General features: G+C 43.4%; 1 protein-coding gene across 1 annotated transcript in view; it reads right to left on the bottom strand.

The window, feature by feature from the left end:
- The window catches only part of LPCAT4 (lysophosphatidylcholine acyltransferase 4), a 36,626-nt gene extending 21,832 nt beyond the window's left edge, over positions 1 to 14,794 (bottom strand). Inside the window, exon 1 of the mRNA XM_056528406.1 lies at positions 14,324 to 14,794. Within this exon, the coding sequence (XP_056384381.1) occupies positions 14,324 to 14,449 (126 nt within the window). The 5' untranslated portion in view covers positions 14,450 to 14,794. The remainder of the gene's footprint in view (positions 1 to 14,323) is intronic.
- Positions 14,795 to 18,242: the final 3,448 nt, after the last annotated feature.

Below are 18,242 nucleotides of genomic sequence, written 5' to 3'. Positions count from 1 at the left end.
ACAAGGAAAATGGGCCTCTTCCTGTGGAAAGCTGGCTGACCTACTTGAATGTTTAAGAAGTGTAGGAAGAAACAGGTTTGTGTGTTCGATACCTACACAAGGAAAACATATAGGAGGAGTTTTATCAATACCTGTGCAGATGAAAAGTGGTGCAGCTGCCCATAGCAACCAATCAGATTATATTTAAAAAAAAAGCCTCTAGAAATAAAAGCGAAGAAGCGATCTGATTGGTTGCTAAGGGCAACTGGTCAACTTTTCCTCTGGACAGGTTTTGATTAATCTTCCCCCTATGCAGATATTGTCCATGCAGTAGCCCAATGCTGTTGTACTAACCTCTGTACTGCACATTAAGGCTCCTTTCACATAGGATGACTCCTCTGCAGATTTTCTTCATAAAATCTGCATCGTAACCACATGCAAATCTACAGTGGCAAATTTTCACCAAATCATGTAGAGCTGATGCGGATCAGCAGGTGCGCATATATGAATGTAAAAAGAGAGTGATATATATTGCCACATAGTGCCCATTTATTTAATCCAAACTGAATTATGGTAGCAATATGTATATCATATTTGTGATAAGTTTAAGACCTATGACCCCATGTATGATGTGGGAGGCGTCGCACAGCAACAAATTCTGCTTCTTCAGATATGATGGTGGAAAAGTTAACGTGCTCACCACAAAAGTCAGTGCAAACAAATGTACACGTGAGACTAGAGTTAGCGGTTCAAGCAAGAGAGTCCATCAAAATGTTTGCATTATGAGAGTGTAACACTTCATAAATAAAGATGACCCTGAATGAAGGATGCATTACAGTGAGTGGTTTAGACATAGGATACATGAAGATGAGGAGTCTGTGGAGGAAATGGTTTGGGAGTTCAATGCCTGGCATGTACTGTCATCCAGGGGCTTCATTTAACATTGGCCCAGGGTACTTAAAACTTGCTTCGCACATCCATTGTATAGGACATTTGTGCCCTTAACACAGATAAGCAATTGGCACACTGCCAAAGACATGAGAGCCTCTCTCAATGACGCTCTGCCAGGATGTTGGCAGGAGGAGGAGGAAGAGGTGTTGTTGAATTCCCTCCTCATTTCCCTGACTTCCACCTGTGGCAAGCCCTGAAGGATGTGGTACACCATAGAAAAAAAGCTACACTTGTTGCAATCCCTGTGAACACTGTAATCAATGTTTGATCAGATGAAACTGGATGTTAAATGGGTCGTCCAGCGAAAAAAAGATTGTGTCAAAAAGTATAGTAAAGCAACTTACAAATATAATGTTATTAGCCACAGTGCAGAGATCTTTCATATCAGTTGTGCCGTTTCCATTGTAAGCTTTGACATCATGTCACAGGCTCTGAATGCAGAAGGTCACCCATCCCCTAGCCTCCTATCAGCGTTGGACAAGATCAGTGATGTCAAGGGGAAGCTGGTATTACTGCTCATAAGATTAAGGACTCATTAGATAAGGCAGCAGGAAGCTGTTCTCAGTCACAATAGTTTCCATCCAAACAGGTGCCCTGCTGTCTTTTCCAATGAGTCATAAATCTAATAGGCAGTAATACTAGCTTCCCCTTCACATCACTGGTCTTTTCCATGCTGACAGTAGGGGAGGGGAGAGAGAGAGACAGGGCACACTGCTTTCAGTACCTGTGGACATGGCACCACAGTTTAGAGGGAGAGAGAACAGATAATAAGGAAGATCTTTGCACTATAGCTAAAAACATTATATTAGTAAGTTGCTTTATTATACTTTTGGACAACAAAGGTTGTTTCTTTCGCTGGACAACCCCTTCAATAATGGCCACTATGAGCACCGAATGTGATTGCAGAAATAAAACATCAGCAATTTTTCTTCCAAAAACAGCACCACACCTGTCCTCAGGTTATGTGTGGTATTGCAGTTCAGTTCTATTGAAGTGACTGGAACCAAGCTTTAAAGGGGTTCTCCAGTGGAAAACTTTTTTTGTTAAATCAACTGGTGCCAGAAAGTTAAACAGATTTGTAAATTACTTCTATAAAAAAAATCTTAATCCTTCCAGTACTTTTTAGGGGCTGTATACTAAAGAGAAATCCAAAAAAGAAATGCATTTCCTCTGATGTCATGACCACAGTGCTCTCTGCTGACCTCTGCTGTCCATTTTAGGAACTGTCCAGAGCAGGAGAAAATCCCCATAGCAAACATAAGCTGCTCTGGACAGTTCCTAAAATGGACAGAGAGGTCAGCAGAGAGCACTGTGGTCATGACATCAGAGGAAATGCATTTCTTTTATGATTTCTCTTTAGTATAAAGCCCCTAAAAACTACTGGAAGGATTAAGATTTATTTAATAGAAGTGATTTACAAATCTGTTTAACTTTCTGGCACCAGTTGATTTAACAAAAAAAAAAGTTTTCCACGGGAGTACCCCTTTAATACCACACACAACCTGAGGACAGGTGTGGTGCTGTATTTGGGGGGAAAAAAGGAGCATGAGAAATAAATTTGGAGTACTATACTCCACGGCAGATTTTCCAGGAAATGAATCCACAGCAGATGACACCACGGTGAAACTAGCCCGTTAGTTTCTTTAAAAAACTATTCAAAATAAGGGTGTGTTCACATATTCAGGTTTATAATTATAGAGTAGAAAGTAAGAAACAGATCATACATGGAGTACACGTATTAAGGGAAGACTGAGGCTTCTCTTTTCAAATACATCCCTGGGTTTGAATTCAATAATGGTAATTAAATCCTGAATGTGTGAACACACCCCAAACCTATATAATTAGTGGCCATTAGAGGCAATTCTGGTTTTATTAACCCTAATAAAGCTAATTTTGCTTTTCAAATTTTTTTATTTGTATTTTTATTTTTTTTAACGGTCAAATCCAAAGAGCCAGAACGGTTTTACTTTTTTATCGATGTTGCTGTATGAACAATGCAGAGCTAGTCATGAATGTAACGGACCATGAAAATCTTGGTAATAGCAATCACAATATAGATACTTTTGACTTAAAGGGGTACTTGGCCCCTGGACATCTAAAGGATAGTGAATAAAATGTCTGATCACGGGGGTCCGGCCGCTTGGACCCCCGCGATCTCTGGGCCGGTAACCCAGTGTTCTAAACATTCATGTTCACGCCATGCCTCTCCATTCATATCTATGGGAGGGGGTATGACGAGCAACCACAGTTGTCATGCTCCCTTCCATAGACATGAATGTTCAGAACGCCGGGGTGCCGGCCTGGAGATCACAGGGGTTCCAGCAGCCGGACCCTCCACTATCAGACACCTTATCCCCATCCGTTAGGACACAGGGCGTAAATGTACACACAAGTGGGCATCCACTTGGCAAATGAGGTTCAACGTGCATAAATGTAAAGTTATGCATCTGGGTACAAAAAAAAACTGCATACATCATATGTCCTAGGGGAGGTAAAACTGGGAGGGTCACTGGTAGAAAAGGATTTGGGTGTATTTGTAGATCATAGATTGCAGAACAGCACGCAATGTTAGGCAGCTGCTTCTAAGGCTAGTAGTATATTATTTTGTAGTATCGATGCATGGACTTGCGGAACATAATATTACTACTTTAGGGTCTATTCACACATACAGTTTCCTGTGCATATCTGATGTGCAGGATTTGAAGCTGCGAAGTTCAGTGTAAACTAAATGACTGGACACAACTTCAAACTTGCAGCTTCAATTCTTGTGCATCAAATATGCACAGGATACTGTATGTGTGAATAGAGCATTGGTGCGGCCTTACTTGGAATACGCAGCTTAGTTTTGGGCAACAGTTTATAAAAAGGATATGTTCTGAAGCTGAATGAGGAACAGAGACATGCAACTAAACTACCAAGGTGCATAGAACATCTTAGCTATGAGGAAAGATTAAAAGAATTATATTTGTTTAGTCTTGAGAAGAGACGTATAAAAAGGGAAGGGGGAGGGGGGAATCAACTTATTTTTAGTATATAAATGGCCCATATTCAAACTATGGGGAGAAACTGTTCCAGGTAAAACCCTCTCAAAAGACAAGGGGGCACTCCCGTCGTCTGGAGAAAAAAAAAAAGTGGTTAATCTCCAGAGACTATAAGAACTTTATTTACTATAAGAACTGTGCATTTATGGAACAGTCAAACTCAGGAACTGGTCACAGCAGAAGCAGCTAGAAGCTTCAAAACAGGCTCAGATACAAAACAACATTTATGCATATGGAGAAATATAAATTCACATCCCCTTCCCTTTATCCACCCATACCCTTTCTTTTCACCCCCTGGGTTCAGCTTGATGGACGCGTTTTTTTTTTTTTTTTTAACTTGTATTTTATAACCTGCTTGTTTTCAAAAAGGAGCCAAGATGTGATACCACACCCAACCTGGAGACAGACAGGGAGCGGTTTTTGAAATAACTTATCTGTGTTTTTCTATTCCTGGATAACCCCTTTAACATGTTCATATTTGTTTATTTTTAAAATAAAACAAGTAACAAACCAACATAACATCTACAAAGGGTTGAAATCCACAAAACACTGAAAATATACTAATGCAGGCAACAGATAAATAGCTGGAGATCCAGGGTGCATCAGATGATTATAGAGGCAGGCAATGATAGAATTAGAATAAAGGCTGGTTACAATGCAGCTGACCAATTTTATGTTCCAGCAACATGCCAGACCAAAACGGCAGATCAGTCAAATAGCTCAAAGGCTGTTTATTTTATTGTCCTGCAACTGTCCCTATATATTTCATTGGGAATGGACCCCCCTCCCCTTTCTCTAAACACGCACGCTCTAGGTAATACCATAATTCAGCATCCACGTACCTATACATAGTTTATAAAGAATATATATATTACATGATCCAGTACCCTGTGCGTGTTATTAGAGATGAGCGAAGTTACAGTGATTTGATTCGTCACTAACTTCTCGGCTCGGCAGTTGCTGTCTTTATCCTGCATAAATTAGTTCAGCTTTCAGGTGCTCCGGTGGGCTGGAAAAGATAGACACAGTCCTAGGAGAGAGTCTCCAGCCCACTGGAGCACCTGAAAGCTGAACTCATTTATGCAGTCTAAAGTCAGCAACTGCTGAGCCGAGAAGTTTGTGACGAATCGAATAACTAACTTCGCTCATCTCTAATAACAAGCACAGGGCACTGGATCATGTAATATATATATTCTTTATATGTAACTTTGCTCATCTCTACTTGTTATATTGAAGTACTTGCAATGGTTTTAAAAAATCATGTTTTCTAAGCAACCCATAGAGGTACATGGGATTATTTGCAGTGTTTTCCCATTTTCCCTCCCCTTCCCCCTTTTATGGTTTTATTCATTTATGTCTATACATTCCCGTCTAATAGCTATGTTCCAGTCACTGTATATATCTGATAGAGAGGAGAGTTCCAGCCTTGAAAATAAAACTGTACAAGTATAATACCTGTCAGTCATCTTTATACACTATCGGTGGATTGAGTCAGACATCGGGGAATTTTTCTAATGCTTTAAAAATCACATCTAAAATTAAGCATTCTATCTGTTCCCAATTTTACAAAAACATACACATAGTGGGTTAGGAAAAAATGGGGGCCGGTCTATGCATTGTTGGTGTGCTACTACAATAGATAGGTCTGCTTAAAGGGGTTATCCACCATAAGGTGACTTTAGTATTTACCTGCCAGACAGTAATGGACAAGTGGGTTGTGAGTCCACCATAACGATGCTGCATTTTTTTTGTGAAAGGCTATTTCCTGTTGGAGTCTCCCCTCCAACTACAAGTCCCAGGATCAATTGTTTGTAAGTGTGAGGTCACTTTTCCCCCTCACACATCAGCCACCCCAAACAGCAACCCCATTAACAACTGTAAGATTCACTTTAAGGTCTTTGTACATGGGCCGATTATCGTCTGACTATTTCCAACAATCGTCCAGTGTAAAGTTGTGTTCATATGTTTAGGTTTTCCCTGCAATTTTGCAATAATATTGCCAAAACTGTGACAAAAATAGCACTATTTTACCATAATTGCATCAATGTAAAAATGCACCATTACACCACAATTTTGCCAAAAATTGGAAAAAACGCATAAAAAAAAAAAAATGTAGAAAAACCGCGCCAGGTGAACACAGCCTAGAATGACCAACAATCAGCTGAGGAATAAGAAGGCTCGTTCATTAACTGACTGGATCTTTTGTGCAGACAAGAAAATCATACTGACACTATCGGAAGCCGGATGAACAGACTTTACATAGCAGAAAAGGATGTACAGGCTTTACCTAGCAGTTAAAATAATAAAAGTAAAAATAAATAGAATACGCTTTTATTCCAAATATGACAAAGGGATAAGAGGATGGAGCAGAAGAATTGTATGCAGTTATCTCTAATACAGAGAGAAGCACGATAGATGATGATTGATACACGAGGTCTGAGTAGCCACTAAATAGTAGAACATTTCTAATGAAGACTATTTACGTTTTACATTCAGGAAAAAAAATGAACAATTAAAAAATAAACTTAAAGATAAAAAAAAGGTTCAGTGCAATGGTGTCCTAAGCCTTTTAAAATGAGTTGTCTGGAAGAATTATATACAGGAAAAAAGTGGATAAACAAACAAAAAAAAAGGTGTACTCGCCTTACCGCTTCCCACCACTGCCGTTCTGACAGTACTCTGGTCCCCAGCTCAACACATGGAAATGCCCACTCAGCAAATCCCTAACCAAGAAAGGTTACTGCTGTGGACAGTGCCTGGCTGAGTGGACAATACCTGTGTGCCAAGATGGAGACCAGGAACACTGTGTCCTTTTTAGGACATTGTCAGCCGTAACTCCGTCCGGCGTCAGGCGAAACAGCGTCGCGCCTCCTCCCTCGGACCAATCTCCGCCAGGCATCAGCCGAAACGGTCATCCCTCAGACGAAAAACCTTCCTGCCATGTAGCAGAGCCGAGTCAGTGTAGGCTCTCTGCTATAAGGGTTCTGCTGTACATACTATTCAGAACATGTAGTGTCTGTAGTACACGTGCAAGTTTTACAGTTTTTACTCTGCTATACATGCTGTGCAGCGTCAGCTCTGCTATGCAGCAGGAAGCTGTGTCTGAGGGAGAATCGTCTGCGGGATGACGGCGTTTTGGACGAGGGAGTTTCGGAGGAGGGAGTTGTGGCTGACCCAATCGAAAAGAGGCAATCCAGCGTGGGTAAGTAGAAAATCCAGACTTTATTAACTCACGGTAAAAGCAGTACAGGCAACCAGCAGAACAGACGCGTTTCAGGCGCATCATGCACCGGGCTGGGTGTGGATCTGTGTCGGGGGTGTATTGGTGGAGCGAGCTGGACTATATTGGATTGCAGTTGTGGCTGACATCTGATGGCAATTGGTCCGAGGGAGGAGGCGGGATGCTGTTTTGTCTGACACGGGACGGAGTTATGGCTGACAACTGACCATGGATGCCGTACAGGGAGTGAACATCAGCAGTTCTTCTATGAGATCAGGCCATACATCAGTGAGCTTGAGCATAACCCAATCAACAGTTTTTGCTCGAAACGCGTCCATTCAAGATGATTTTCGTGTTGCACGGTGGTGTGTCTTCTCTGCTACAGAATTGTTTTACATTAGCCAGGAGGCTCAGGTCGGGGTCACAAGTGCAGAAGAAAGATGCTTCTCTACAATACTGGAAGGACCAAGCAATAAAGATGTGTAATCATCAGGAAATGAAAGCTGCAACGATAGCTTGCCACGGACAACAAGGCCAGTTTTTCTTCAAGACAGTTAATAAATGATGCCCATAGAGTAGGGCTGAAACAACTAATCGAATAATCGAAAAATAATCAATGATCAAAATAGCTGTCAACTATTTTCATAATCGATTAATCGGTTGTAAGTTCTTCAAACTTACAAACACTTTCTCCTGATACCGGCATCAGGTGTCAGCAGAGAGAGCACTGTGGACAAGACAAAAAAGAAATTAAAAAAAGAAAAGAATTTCCTCTGTAGTATACAGCTGCTAATAAGTAGTGGAAGAACAAATATTTTTTTATGGAATTAATTTACAAATCTGTTTAACTTTCTGGCGCCAGTTGATTTTAAAGAAAATGTTTTCCACCGGAGTACCTCTTTAACATACATCTGTACACTGCATTCTACCCTATTATTACCACTAAGTGTGAACACAGCCTTAGAAATACAGGCTCAGTTTGAACAATGACTCAGCTTTGCTTCCCCTCCATTGGTGGGAAATATCCACAGCCACCCTGCGTATGTGCTATTCACAGTGTATACATGTTTAGCTCATTTACACACCTGCCAATAGCATGAGGAATTTATATATTTTAATTAAATAGAACAATGCATTAAAAATTGCAGCTTCAAGCAGCACCTTATATGAGAGGATAAGATCTTTGAGGGATCACTGGGTCCACAATCTCCCTGGGAATCTACAGCAAAGTCCCCATATATGCAGGATTTGCTGAGGATCCACCATAGAGGTCACCCTGTGAATCTGCAGCATGCTCATGTTTCTATGCAGGAAAGATCCACAGTTTGTGAATGAGATACGTAAAATCTCCAACACTTGCCCGCTATTGTAATCCACTGCAGATTTTACCCGCATACCCAAAGGCGAAAGGCATAGCATTTCCACCATGTGTGAACTTAGCCTGATATGGCTGCTACACAGAGCACAAGAAGCCAATATCCAGTAGGCACGGCGAGCACCAACAATATGGGCAGAAACAGATGGAAAGTATATATATATATATATTTGTAGACTTCTAATCTATTACATTTCATTATCTGTCCCAAAGTTCAGCATTATCAGTCCCTTATCAGGACTTGACAGCTTTTCCACCGCTAGAGGAGGTAAAGGTGTGAAGAGGACGCCATTAGATCACCCTTACCTAGATAAGACAAGGAATATGTGGAGTCACATGTACAGCAGGGTATAGACAGGTCATCTCCAAGCTCACTGACTAGCATTTCATACAATTCTTTAGCCTGTTCATCATATCAATCTGAAATGCCAAACTGCTTAGGGTAAGAATACAGTGGTCCCTCAAGTTACAATATTAACTGGTTCTGGGACCACCATTGTATGTTGAAACTAGGGATCGACCGATTATCGGTATGGCCGATATTATCGGCCGATAATCACGATTTTGGGCATTATCGGTATCGGCAATTACCTTGCCGATAAGCCGATAATGCCCCGCCCCCCCCCCCCCCGCACCACGAGAGCCCCCCCCCCCGACCCGCCGCACCGCGACCGCGTCGCGCCCCCCACCGTAATGCTGGGCGGTATACCGGTATGGATTTTTGCCCATACCGCTATACCGGTCAGGCCCCTGCCCCACCCTCCGAGTCAATAAATAAAATTAAATAAACTTACCCATAATGGGGGTGGTCCGGGCCATCCATCCTTCCTGTAGTGTCCGGCGCCATTCCGGGTGGAGGGTGCACCGTTAGGGCTGTCCTTCTCCGGGGGTCCTCTTCTCCACTCCGGGCAGGCTCCAGCCTAGTACGCTGCATAGACGCCGCTACGCCGTGACGCCAGGTGCGTCGCTGCGCACGGGCGTCACTGCGCAGCAGCGTCTATGCTGCGCTACTAGGCCGGAGCCTGCCCGGAGTGGAGGAGATGACCGCCGGAGAAGAAGGACAGCCCGGACCGGTGCACCCTCCACCCGGAATGGCGCTGGACACTACAGGAACGAAGGATGGATGGCCCGGACCACCCTGACAGGTAGGGGGAGAGAAGCGGGTGGTGGCGGCGGCGGCGGTGGCCTATGGCACCGCAACAGCCACTGCAGTGCATTGATTTAAAGCGCCCGCTTTAAATCAATGACCTGCAGCGGTGTCGAGGGGGGGATGAATAGCCGATAACTTATACCGGAATATCGGAATAAATTATCGGCTATCGGCCCTAACCTCCACCGATTATCGGTATCGGCCCTAAAAAACGATATCGGTCGATCCCTAGTTGAAACCATTGTATGTTGAGACCAGGACTCTATGGAAACCTGGTAAATGGTTCTAAAGGCACCAAAATGTCATCCAAAAATAGGAAAAAGTGAGAATTAAAGAAAAATAAGTAGATAACTAATATAGATAAAGCAAATCCTTACATATAAAAGAAATATCTGCTGGGAGCTGTAAATCACTGTCTATGTCCGTGTTTCCCAAGCAGGGAGCCTCCAGCTGTTGCAAAACTACAACTCCCAGCATGCCCGGACAGCCAAAGGCTGTCCGGGCATGCTGGGAGTTGTAGTTTTGCAACAGCTGGGGGCACCCTGCTTGGGAAACACTGGTATATTTAGAGGACAGGAGCTTCTTCTGGGTCCTGTACAGTACATGAAATGTCCTAAAAAGGTAACATGGAGTCGCCCTCACCTGGTGTCCAAAGGAGCAGCTAACCCTGGGACAGGTAAAGAGTACAGAACATATAGTACCTTCCTGTACTGTAGGGGGCGCTACCAGACATCAGTCAGTGCATACACTTCAGGAATACAAGGGTTTTGCCAGTGAATGCCCATTCTGATTGGTCGGTTCTTCCAGCCATTGACATGCTTCACAGATCTGCACTGTCTGTAGCATTGTATGTTGAGTCTGGTTTCAACTTACAATGGTCCAGAAAAGACCATTGTATGTTGAAACTATTGTATGTTGAGGCCATTGTAAGTTGAGGGATCACTGTAGTCTTTTTTGCTAAAAGCATATACTGCCCAACTATAGAAGCCTATCTGCATTATATGCTACCCTCCTAGGCCCTTTTGCTCTGAGACGAAATAGAAGTTTTAAGAATTATCTGGAAACTGAAAAAAACTTTATATCTATATAGCATAAAAACATAAAACACCACATACTCACCTACCTTAGTCCCCTGGGGTTCCCACTGTGATTTCATCCGGCCCCCTGCAGCTCCATCTACTTACAAGAGGAGTTGTTCTTTTCAGTGACTGTCTGCTCAGCCAATCACTAAGGGAGGCGGGACATCACTGCAGTTAGTGATTGGCTGAGCAGCCGTCACTGCAGAGAAGAGCTCATCTTCAAAGTAGGACATAGATAACGCTGCAGGTAACTGGATGTTGTCACAGCGCAAATCCCCAGGGGCTGAGGTAGGCGAGTATATAATTATTTGCTTTTATGCCGCTCGGAGCAATATATTAAGTTTTTTAAGAATATGGAAAAAATACCTTTTAAAGGGCTTATCCAGGAAAAAACTTTTTTTTATATATCAACTGGCTCCAGAAAGAAAAACAGATGTGTAAATTACTTCTAATAAAAAATCTTAATCCTTTCAGTACTTATGAGCTTCTGAAGTTAAGGTTGTTCTTTTCTGTCTAAGTGCTCTCTGATGACACCTGTCTCGGGAAACACCCAGTTTAGAAGCAAATCCCCATAGCAAACCTCTATTAAACTGGGCGTTTCCCGAGACAGGTGTGATCAGAGAGCACTTAGACAGAAAAGAACAACCTTAACTTCAGAAGCTCATAAGTACTGAAAGGATTAAGATTTTTTAATAGAAGTAATTTACAAATCTGTTTAACTTTCTGGAGCCAGTTGATACATAAAAAAAAAAATCCTGGATAAACCCTTTTAAGACCTGGACAAAGGAAGCACGTGCGTATTACTATAGTTCAGTCTGCCATAGAGATGTAGGAGCCTTCTACAGGCATCTTTTCTGATGGATCTGTACAAATCCAACAGAAAAGGGAGTGCGTCACGCTCCATTACACTCCGGATGTGAAGAGGTATACACGGAGCCTTTGTGCCAGTGTGCATGACACCAAGCTATCATTTATGGTCAGGTACAGATATAATAATAATTAATAATAATAAATAATAATAATAATAATAATAATGATACACCATCACATTATCATCAGAGAGTGTTTTATTTTTAATTTTTTTTAAATCAACTGGTGCCAGAAAGTTAAACAGATTTGTAAATGACTTCTGTTAAAAAAATCTTAATCCTTCCAGTATTTATTAGCTGCTGAATACTACAGAGGAGATTTTCTTTATGGAACACAGACATCATGAGCACAGCTCTCTGCTGACATCTCTGTCCATTTTAGGAACTGTCCAGAACAGCATATGTTTGCTATGGGGATTTCCTCCTACTCTGGACAGTTCTTAAAATGTGTCAGCAGAGAGCACTGTGGTCATGATGTCAGCAGAGAGCACTGTGTTCCAAAGAGAAAATAATTTCCTCTGTATTTTTCAGCAACTAAGAAGTACTGAAAGGATTAAGATTTTTTAATAGAAGTAATTTACAAATCTGTTTAACTTTCTGGCACCAGTTGATTAAAAAAAAAATACAAAAAAAAAAAACGTTTTCCACCGGAGTACCCCTTTAACCTCTAGTCCTCAGACTGTGCATGAGAAACACGATACAGCACCATACAAGTGATAGCGGCCAGATGTAAAAAAAAATAATAATAATAATAAAATAAAACAGCTGTGTGATGACATAGGGAACAGTGAAAAATTTTTGCTGTACCCTCTTTATTCTAAAGGATTCAGGGGGTCCAAAGGATGAAATCCCCCCCCCCCCTCCTCCGCTAATCAGAAAGCAATAGCATACCTTAGCTACAGTATATCAATTCATCCGTATTGACTTTTTAATGGCAAAATATTTATAAATATGAAGTTAGAGCAAACCATAAATATTTTTAGATGGATTTCCATTCTTGTAAATGAATAGCTGCCACTTTGGCTGTCACTTTTGCTTCTCACTTAGTGTCACTATCCTGGCCTGTACTACTGACAGCAAAGGGTGACTGACCGAGGGAGCTGCGGAGGAGAGAATGAGTGAGCGACAACCTATCCGGAAGCTGATCTGGTTACTTGTACTAGGACAGGATCAGGTTTTAGATTTGGATATTCTCCCTGCTGAAGTGTAGGTAACAGGCTGGAGACTAGAGATGAGCGAACTTACAGTAAATTTAATTCGTCACGAACTTCTCGGCTCGGCAGTTGATGACATCCTGCATAAATGAGTTCAGCTTTCAGGTGCTCCAATGGGCTGGAAAAGGTGGATACAGTCCTAGGAGACTCTTTCCTAGAAATGTATCCACCTTTTCCAGCCCACCGGAGCACCGGAAAGCTGAACTAATTTATGCAGGAAAAGTCAGTTCGCTCATCTCTAATAATAATAATAAATATATATATATATTTTTTTTTTATTACCAATACCGATCCACAAAGCATGTCTCTTTTTCCGGCACTTTGCAAATGTCGGATAACGTGGTGCAGGGGGTGATACCGTAACTTACGGCGTTCAGCTTGAACACTCCAGTCAATGGAGGATATGCTTTATCCAGGTGTCGGCTACTAAAGGGTTACCACGTATATAGATAAGACTGCAGCCACCACTGACACAGGACACTCCTGCTCTAGATGACATTGGCGCTAAAACAACAAGGCCCCCGTAACAATAGCGAAGAGATTATTTAGCAAGTTGTGCCATCCTCTCTGCCCCCATTCACATTGCTGACCTTCTCCTGCAGGCAGAGATGTCATGACCGACTATATATAGCCCGATTGTGATCCGGTCAGACGGCGATATCAATAATGTATATGTGAATACATAATGCCGCTACTATACATTTCATTCCGGTCTGCACGCACTTCCTTTATAAATGGGCCATAGATCCAAGCAGTGCTGGCAGCCGTACAAGAACTGATGTGCCTGTGTGTGTATATATATACACACACACACTTGTGTAAACATTGTACAGTATACGCGGGATGTCACATGCCAGGTTTCCGTGGTTACTAATCAGCAGTTAGTGTGGTTGGGCCAGGTAATAGAAGGGACAGCAGTGTGCACTATATGGCGGTGACCTAGATATGCCCATTCTACAAGAGATGACCTTGCCCTGATCTCTGCACATGTATACCCTACATCTATGGCACCAACATACAGGGCCTCAGGTCTAGTTTGGGCTCACAGGACAGGCGTTGCCCTTAGCAACCATTCCAATTCCAGCTGTCAACTGTCTATGGCAGGTTAGAGGATAGAAGCTGCGATCTGATTGGCTAGCAGGGCTGACTGATATATCCAGAACACATCCATCTATATGTCGCACAGGAAGGCCTTCATAACCGACCACAATACCCGCAGCACCGCCAGCACTGTGGTCCCCGGTAGTCCCCATCCCAGCTGACGTCTAGTTGTGTACCGGATTGTGTACAGTAGCCGCAGTAGCGTAGCCCCGCATTCACACACAAGCCTTATTGCCGCATAGTTTGCTCCGCTCTCTGCATTGCTGCAGAACTTCAGAGTGCCAGCGCTTACATCCCACCCCCCGTATCCTCTGTGCCCCCCCAGCCCGGGCAATCCCGCTCACCCTCAATTTCTGGAAGAAGCCCTCCGGGTGGAACTCGTGGAGGAAGGGGTTAAAAGGGGCGCCTTCCTCCTCCTGCTGCTCCCCGTCACCCTCCACCTTGTCGCTGGGCACCGCAGCCTCGTCCATGGTCACGGCTGCTCGGATGGGAGCGGGACAGCTGTGCGGCCTGGGCCCGGGCGGGATCGTTCCTGTGGGCGGGAGGAGCCGCGGTCCGCCTATCTTCCGCCGTAACCCTCTCACTGCCGGTGTTCACACGCTGCGCTGTGCGGGAGGAAATCGCTGCAGGGCTCGGCAGACGGGCTCAACCCGTTCTGCTCCTTAGATTACTGTGTATGTGCAACGCATGACGCCGGGCCAGGCCCTGACAACCGCACGGCTTGTCATATTCTGTGTACACAGGGCGGTATTTGTCATGAGGCACCTGGGGACAGTGCCTAGGGAAGCATTTCAGTCAGGACAAGATACTTGTAATGTGGCTGCTGCCGCCATGCTGTGTCCTGGAGAGAAAAATAATCCGTCCCATGGTTCAGAACTGCTGGGAATTTCACCTGCAGATTTTCAGCCGCAGCTGCTCACTATGAGGGACATTTATCAATCTTTGCTTATGTATTCCTTTTTTTTAGTAATTTTTTCCTTACTTTTTTTTTGCTTATGTGTGACTTATTTATCAACTGGTTTCAGCCTGTTGATAAATATCTTTCACGTAAGGAATTTTTCCTTTTTTACTTTGGTAGTAGCTTTTTCTGCTCCATGTTTGAGCTGGAGTAAATTTAGTCAATTTTTTACCTTGTTGCGACTTTTTTTTGCGCAGTTGCGACTGTCGCAGTTAATAAATACCAGACTACCTGTAATCCATTTTAAAATTATTACTACATAGTTAAGTTTTGGAAAACTTGCTTTTCTCGCTTTCCAGTCAAAATGTTGCACGAAAAATCGCGTAGTCGCAGGTGCGACATTTTTAGTAAAGAAAAATTAACTAAATCTCTTGATAAATGCCTGTCTATATTGTGGATTTGTGAGTGACTTCTATACTGTGTGGATTGATCCACAGCGTATCTGCAACAAAATCCGCATGGTAGGGTACATTTAGGCCATGTTCACACCTCAGAATTCCTGTGCCAGATTCCACATTGGATTCTGGCATGGAGATTCTGCTGCAGCAGAGTCCTGTTGAATTCAACAGGTTTATGCTGCTCTGTGCCTAGCTGTCTATGAGATGGCGTATGCTGCTCTGTGCCTAGCTGTCTATGAGACGGTGCATGCTGCTCTGTGCCTAGCTGTCTATGAGATGGCGCATGCTGCTCTGTGCCTAGCTGTCTATGAGATGGCGCATGCTGCTCTGTGCCTAGCTGTCTATGAGATGGTGCATGCTGCTCTGTGCCTATCTGGCTATGAGATGGCGCATGCTGCTCTGTGCCTATCTGGCTATGAGATGGCGCATGCTGCTCTGTGCCTAGCTGTCTATGAGATGGCGCATGCTGCTCTGTGCCTAGCTGTCTATGAGATGGCGCATGCTGCTCTGTGCCTATCTGGCTATGAGATGGTGCATGCTGCTCTGTGCCTATCTGGCTATGAGATGGTGCATGCTGCTCTGTGCCTATCTGGCTATGAGATGGCGCATGCTGCTCTGTGCCTAGCTGTCTATGAGATGGCGCATGCTGCTCTGTGCCTAGCTGTCTATGAGATGGCGCATGCTGCTCTGTGCCTATCTGGCTATGAGATGGTGCATGAGGCTCTGTGTCTATTTGGCTATGAGATGGCGTATGCTGCTCTGTGCCTATCTGGCTATGAGATGGCGCATGCTGCTCTGTGCCTAGCTGTCTATGAGATGGCGCATGCTGCTCTGTGCCTATCTGGCTATGAGATGGCGCATGCTGCTCTGTGCTTATCTGGCTATGAGAAGGCGCATTCCTGTGCGGTCCTAGGACACTGCGGTGCCCCGCAGTGTTTGGAGTGTCCGCACCAGATTCTCCATGCGTACATTCCAGTATGTGAACATAGACTTATAGTACATAATCCACTGCAGGTTTTGTTCCTATCCATTGACTTCAATAACGCATTCATTTTTCCAGTGTATTTGTGACAGAGCTGCATGAAAAAATCCTGACGTAAGTGAAATGACTCTAATGGGTTGTATTTATGTGGAGTGTCTAGGACAGCACCAGCTTTAAGAACATTCATTCATAGGAGAGCCTCAATGTCTCCCGTCACAACTAACGACCGTTAGTCATGAAGGGTGATAACGGGTAAACAAAAAAAATCATTGACTTGAATGTGGTTGTTTAACATGTGTTAATAATTATTTTTCAAATGTACATTTATTAACGGGAGAAGTTCATAGTGTGAAAGCAGCCTAAGGCCTCTTTCACACTATGAAATAGTTCCGTTTAGGAACTTCCGTCACCAGTTCCGTCACTATATCGGGGAAAACTGGTCGTTACAAAACCCCTGACGGCCGTGACTAAATTGCATTGCAGCCTATGGGGTTTTGTAACTGCCCGTTTGCACCCTTATATGCCCGTAATTCATTACGGCGTTATACAGTGACGGGACATCGTGGCGGAAAAATTACTGCATGCAGAATTACGGGTATATACGGGTGCAAACGGGCAGTTACAAAACCCCATAGGCTGCAATGCGATTTAGTCACGGCCGCCAGGGGTTTTGTAACGGCCGGGTTTCGCCGATATAGTGATGGAACTGGTGACGGAAGTTCCTGAACGGAACTATTTCATAGTGTGAAAGAGGCCTAAGGCAGGGGGAAGGACAGGTTCGGCGGGGTATAAGGGCTGGCGGACATGTGACAGACAAAGCAGCAATTAAAAACTTTAGGGCTTGTTCACACAGTGGAAAGTGACACTGTAGCATCCTGTAGATAATGTGATTCTGCAATGTAGAAGCCTTGGCAACAATTCTTCCAGCATGGATTTGAAAATCTGCCTGGCAGATAAGTGGCATGTCCATCCAAGGAACCACATCGGGCATTCAGGATATGGAATAGCTGCATTATATAGGGGAAAACTGCAGAGAATCCACTGTGTGCAAACTGAAAATCCATGTCAGAAATCTGACGAACATTCATCTAACAACTCTTAAAAGTGAATAGCTATCTTTAGGGTTAAATAAAAAATTTCTACCCGATGTTATCCCCTAATAGCAGCTGCAGGCAGAGAGAATTCCACCTTGTAATGGAGTGGCCCAGATTTTTGTAATGCTGTCCAAAAGGGCCCTATAAGACGGACCGAAATGCGCTGGAAATGACCACCAATCTTATACAACAGTGCTTGTTTACTTCAACCACCATGCCGGAAAGGACACATCAATTGTTGGATCCTTCGTGTGGCTCTTTGCTGCCATCATACATCGGCCGCACATCCCCCAATACTGGTTGCTGACAATCGCTCCATGTAATAGGGCCCTTGGACGGTGTAAACATGGATGAGGCAGTCTTCAAATGCTCTAGATTTATTATAGTAGCTCAGACATCTGCCACTTTTAGGCTAGGTTTCCACAAAGGTTTTTTTTTATTGCCTTTTTTGGAAAACATCCACTGCAGTTTTTGAGCAAAGCCAGAAATGTATTGTAAAGAAATGGGAAATATAAAGGAAGGACTTCTACTTCTCCTTCCTGCTGGATCCACTTCTGACTTTAGCTCAAATACTGTAGCGGCAGATTAGAAAAAATGCCAAACAAAAGCCTAAGGCTAAGTTTCCACTTGTTTTTTTCCTGGCAGTTTTTGGATATCTGCCACTGCAGTTTTTGAGCCAAAGTCAGAAGTGGATCCATAAGGGAGGAGAAGTGTAAGTCCTTCCTTTATATGTCCTATTCCTTTTCAATACACTACTGGCTTTGGCTCAAAAACTGCAGTGGTAGATATCCAAAAACTGCCAGAAAAAAAAAGTGGAAACAGCCTTACGCT

This window comes from Hyla sarda, chromosome 1, assembly GCF_029499605.1.
Source record: "Hyla sarda isolate aHylSar1 chromosome 1, aHylSar1.hap1, whole genome shotgun sequence".
Taxonomy (NCBI): Eukaryota; Metazoa; Chordata; class Amphibia; order Anura; family Hylidae; genus Hyla; species Hyla sarda.
The sequence above is the reverse complement of the archived record's forward strand: the minus strand, read 5'-3'. Positions and strand labels throughout refer to the sequence as shown.